This window comes from Triplophysa dalaica, chromosome 6, assembly GCF_015846415.1.
Source record: "Triplophysa dalaica isolate WHDGS20190420 chromosome 6, ASM1584641v1, whole genome shotgun sequence".
In the NCBI taxonomy this organism is placed as follows: Eukaryota; Metazoa; Chordata; class Actinopteri; order Cypriniformes; family Nemacheilidae; genus Triplophysa; species Triplophysa dalaica.
This window is the reverse complement of record NC_079547.1, coordinates 26,187,345-26,192,344: the sequence shown is the minus strand read 5'-3', so window position 1 is coordinate 26,192,344 and position 5,000 is coordinate 26,187,345. Positions and strand designations below refer to the sequence as shown.

At 44.6% G+C, this 5,000-nt stretch overlaps 1 protein-coding gene across 1 annotated transcript in view; it reads right to left on the bottom strand.

Moving 5' to 3' along the window:
- The window catches only part of nav1b (neuron navigator 1b), a 53,123-nt gene that overhangs the window by 18,007 nt on the left and 30,116 nt on the right, over nucleotides 1–5,000 (bottom strand). Inside the window, exons 5-10 of the mRNA XM_056750227.1 lie at nucleotides 4,538–4,841; nucleotides 2,213–2,957; nucleotides 1,640–2,044; nucleotides 921–962; nucleotides 688–836; nucleotides 1–19 (exon numbers count right to left, since the gene is read on the bottom strand). The exon at nucleotides 1–19 is cut by the window's left edge and continues 158 nt beyond it. Coding sequence (XP_056606205.1) covers nucleotides 1–19; nucleotides 688–836; nucleotides 921–962; nucleotides 1,640–2,044; nucleotides 2,213–2,957; nucleotides 4,538–4,841 — 1,664 coding nt within the window. The remainder of the gene's footprint in view (nucleotides 20–687; nucleotides 837–920; nucleotides 963–1,639; nucleotides 2,045–2,212; nucleotides 2,958–4,537; nucleotides 4,842–5,000) is intronic.

Sequence of the window (5,000 nt, the reverse complement as noted above, 5' to 3'; positions counted from 1 at the left end):
GGATTCGTGATCGGAGCCACTGTGGAGAAAATCACTGCTTTTAATAATCACCTTTAAACACTTAAAGTGCCAGTGAAATTAAAATGACAATGGCTATCTTTCCATGACATATTGCAGCGTTTATTGTAAATAGTTTATCAATGTGGGTCATCCTCTGTTTAAAATGTGTGTGGCCTCGTAATCTTCAGTTAAAATCTGAAAATGCTTTTTTTGTGGGTTATTGTCCTAAGGTTATTTAGGATGTACTGTGTTGTTTCTTTGTCCTTTTCTTTCTTTCTTTCTTTCTTTCTTTCTTTCTTTCTTTCATTCTTTCTTTCTTTTTATTTATTTATTTTGTTACAATGTGAAAAACTATCAGAAAATAAACTTCCATCCTCTGGTGACTCTCCATCTTAGAATGACATGTGTTAGACGGCTTGGGCGGAGCATCTGTAAACTCCTCCCCTTCAACTGTCAGTCAGCTCCCGGTTCCATTTGAAAATGCAACGGCTGTTTTTATGCATCCAATCAAATCGCAGAGAAAGGCGAAAGCCACACCCACTATTTTTCCTCATTCCCAATTCAGAAATTTGTCTGAATACAGAAGTAAAAACGATCGCAACTTCCGGTTCACTGGGACTTTAAAACAAGTCTCTTACACGTACACATACGCTTCGATACACATTGACAGGACCTCAACACACTTACCCACATTAGTAGTTTTGTCAGGAAAGGGTCGCGTCCCACGAGTGGGGGACGGCAGCTGAGGTGGACTATCTGAGTCCGTCATGCTCGTGACCGTGTGGGAATGACGTCGTTCCCGTCCTCCTCCCTCTGATTGGCCACTGCCGTAGCGACTGCGGAAGACAGCATGACATCCGTCAGGGTGATCTTTAACAGCAGTGTTCTGTACTCACTCATGTTAGTGTGAAGACATGTACCTCAGTCCGTTCTTGGGTAACGTGTTCCTATCACTTTCTAAACTGAGAGGGGTAGAGAGCAGCACAAATAAATATACCTCCCCTGAACATCACTCTCATCCAAACCCTTTAACTACAGCAGCGTTACATCACACCAGCAGGGGGCGCCTCTCTACCGTCACAGTTAATACCATCAGGGGTTAAATTGGGATTTGTTATGTGCTCTGTGGGGGATTTTGAGGGGTGTGTATACAAAGCTTATAATCGTATTAATTGACAAATGAAACATACGTTGAGAGATGCCCTGCTATGAACAATAAAATGCTAATCAAACTCATAGATGCAAGCAGTTTACAAATCTGTAGGCCTGTGCCTTGTCATTGATTTAATATCAAACACTTTAATTTATTCACATCCACAGAATTGCATATATGACCTGTGTATGTACGTTGCACGTTCCCATGATTATCAATGTGTATACACTGACAAGAAAGGTGAATTGTAACCTAAACTTGAAATATCTGCTAGGGCACGACGGAGTGCAGCCCCATAACACCAGAGCCGCACACATGACGGGAGCAGAGCGAGACGGTCTGGCTACGTGACGGGGCTCCTCCCCGGACGGCCCGACCCAATGTAGCCCCTGAATATTATAAATATGACACTAACGCCTCCCATTTCTGAATTTCCATGCTGCTCCCAGTTGGTCAAACTAAGACACACACTTGTCAAAACCTCACCTGTCACCCAGCGTGATGGACGTCCTACTGCCAGCACCCCAAGTCCCAGTACCCCTGTTGTCCTCCCGCTTGCTCACATCCGTTTTAACGGGCACGCTCATGTGCAGCGGTAGCGACTCCATGCTGCGATGTTGGCCGGACATCTTGGGGTAGAGGATGGGCGAGCTGCTCACAGACAACGCCTGGCCAGAGAAACATCTTGAGGAATCGATGTGAAGCACCGGGGCCGGGCTCGGGGAGAGACGCGGGGGCACGCGGGAACAGGCCAGGTCCTGGAGTTTCGAGTAGGGAGGAATCTTGGGAGGAAGGTCTTGAATGGTGATGCAAGAGTCCAGACTGTTGCAGTTGACCTTGTCGAGGTGAGTGAGGCTCGGCGGGTGAACCAGAGACTTGCTACTGAATAACCTACAAGAGCAGAATCATCTCTCATGATGTTATGAACTCAAAGACCTTCAACAAGTCAGGTCAAGAGGGATTTGTGTGCTCGGTAGGATATAAATAAAGGAGGACCAACTGAAGGAGCGCTTTGAATAATAGATTAGATTTTGGATGAATGTATAAATAAAGTCATACCTTGGTGTGCCGGTCGGAGAGCTCAGTTCTGGATATTTACTCGTGCTTGTTCTCCTCAACCGACGGATCTTCTCAACATCGTCTCCGCAGCGGTCGATCTGGTTCTCGGCCTTCAGACAGCTGATCTCAAGATCTGCTTTAGCTTTAGCTCTCTCCTTCTCTTTCTCACGGTCCGTCTGGTTAACAGGCCCTGTAAAACATGCTCGACCGGCCATCTTCAAGCTGCCCTCCTTTCCTCTGCTGGGCATAGTGTTGGGTAGGGGCGGTACGGGTTTGAGGGTGAGGAGACTGGCTTCGATGCTGCCGCTGACAGGGCGAGATGAAGGTCGTCCGGTGAGGCTCATAGCGCTGGATTTGGCGGGTCGTGGCAGGCTACGGTACTGAATGCTACCGCGGGCGTTGGCCGTGAGGAAACCCTGTTCAGAACTGCTGGCGTCAAAGCTGTTTTTACGGCTGCCTGTGCCGGGCATGGGTTTGATGGGGATGCCCGAGGACTTTGGGGTTTTCCCCACAGTGGCCGAGCCGCTGGTGATTCTGGTGCCCCCTGCTGTCAGAACTGTTGCAGTGCCGGTGGTCGGTGGTTTCTTGTAACCGAAGGAGCCGATGGCGGAGGGTTTCACCAGACCTGAAGGAGGCTTACGGTGCTCGGCGTTGTCACGGCCGGCGTCTGAGCGGGAACGCTGTAGACCTGTTGCTTTCACAGTCATTTTCACCTTATCAACAGCCCTGGAATCTCCTTTAGGGACTGTAAAACAGAGAGATAAATCGCACTTAGTTTCCAACTTCTTTCATGAACACAGAAAGGTGAGTCAGTGTTCATTTCTTCATGTGATAAGCATTTGTTGAAAGGTGAGTAAGAAAGACTTGGGGGTATGACATCGCTTCAAATCCATTTGAGGTCATGATTGGGACTCACAGATCTTAATCAAAGAAAATGTGTGTGAGTCATGTGACCGCCTGCATTTAATAAGAGAGACTTCAAAGATTAAGAGCATCACAATCCACTGCAACATATAAATCTGAGTTTATAAGACTGCTCTGCGAACGCAAGCAACAGATTAACAATGTCACAATACACCGTGATATTATCACAAGAATGCTTCCTCTAGCACACATGGCAGCGACTGCTCCAGCAACGCAAAGGGTGGTGGGATCGATCTCAGAGAACACACATACTGATAAAAGACATGTACATGCTAGATGCAATGCAGGTCACTTTGGATAAAAGCATCTGCCAAATGCATAAATGTAAATATCAGTGGTAAGAGCATTGTGTTAACAACGTAAAGTTGTGGGTTCGATCCCAGGGGATTGCACAAACCCATGTTAAATGTATAGGATAAAGCAATGTAAGTGGCTTTGTATAAATAGTTTCTTTGCAATAGTTTTTGAATTACTTTTATTTAATTTCTGAAACATGGACTGTATAATAGAACAGAACAGAACGAAGTAGTATGTGAATGTGTATGTATCCATCACTGTGTGCCATGTGATGTACATACAACATACACAAAATACTATTTGAAATATGTAAACAACAATACCCTTATAAGGACATCTTTGTAACTTATACTCAAAAAAGGTGCACATTAGTACCTCAGAGTACCAATAAGTACCGTAATGTACAACTATGAAACTTTTTGAGGCAAATAAGGTACAAATATATATATCCTTTTATGAGTACTGACCCAGTGACAAGCTGATGTATTTCTTTCCTTCTTTCTCTTCTTTCTCTCTTTCTTTCCAATAATAATATAATCATAAAGCATATTAGGCAAAAAGGTATGATAAAAAAAAATAACACAGGTATAACACTAGACGTTCCATCCCATTCCGTAGATGATGTCTACGCCCCTGTGTGATGTCATGAAAGTGCTCTGTGTTCTTTTATATTAGCTTATGTGCAGTATGTGAATCTAAATATTCTATTAAATCTCCTTATAAAAAAACACAGTTCGTCGCAATACTATACGTTACCATGGATACTGTGTTTCTTCTAAGCACACTGGATCTCTGACATTTAAATGTCATTTTAGGCCGGACAATAAAGGTTATGATGCCCTACAGGTGAACTGAATCAGAGACGACAGAAAAATATCATGGTCTGCTCTCATAAAACTCACATTTATTCTATAAAGAAAACAGATAAAAATGGTCATATTTCACACACATTATACCCACAATATTTCGGCCCCTTTCGTTTTTTTGTATATTAAATGAACTCTCTTTCAGTTTCTGCACTGCAGCCCTGTGACAACTAGCCCCGGTTTCTCTCATACAGACACACACACACACACACACACACACACACATCATAACACATACCTGCTACTTTCAGCACGCTCTGTGATGTGTGTGTGATGGGTGACGTGACGCCCACAGGGGGATTACGGCTCTTTTTGAAGCCCCCCGGCTGTCCGATGCTCTGAAGTCTCTTCACGTCACATCTGGACGATTTCTCTTGCGTGGAAACATCCATTGGCCGAGTCTTCCTCCATTTGCTGGGGGTCTCTGTTTTCAGACTGCCTGTGTCATAAACTCCATCGGTCTTCAGTAAGGACTTACTGTCCTCGCTGTACCACGCCAGACCGCTCTCCACCAGAGAACGTTTCTCAGCATCCGTGCGCAGCTGAAGACAAACACACCGCCGTTACATGAGACATCATACCATACTACAGTCATATGGGATTTCATGTGAAAACCTTTGGATCACGTACTCATTCTTCTTCATTTTATATCTATCGGAGCCTTTTTGACCCTACACATGAAAACGCATGTTGGAACTAAA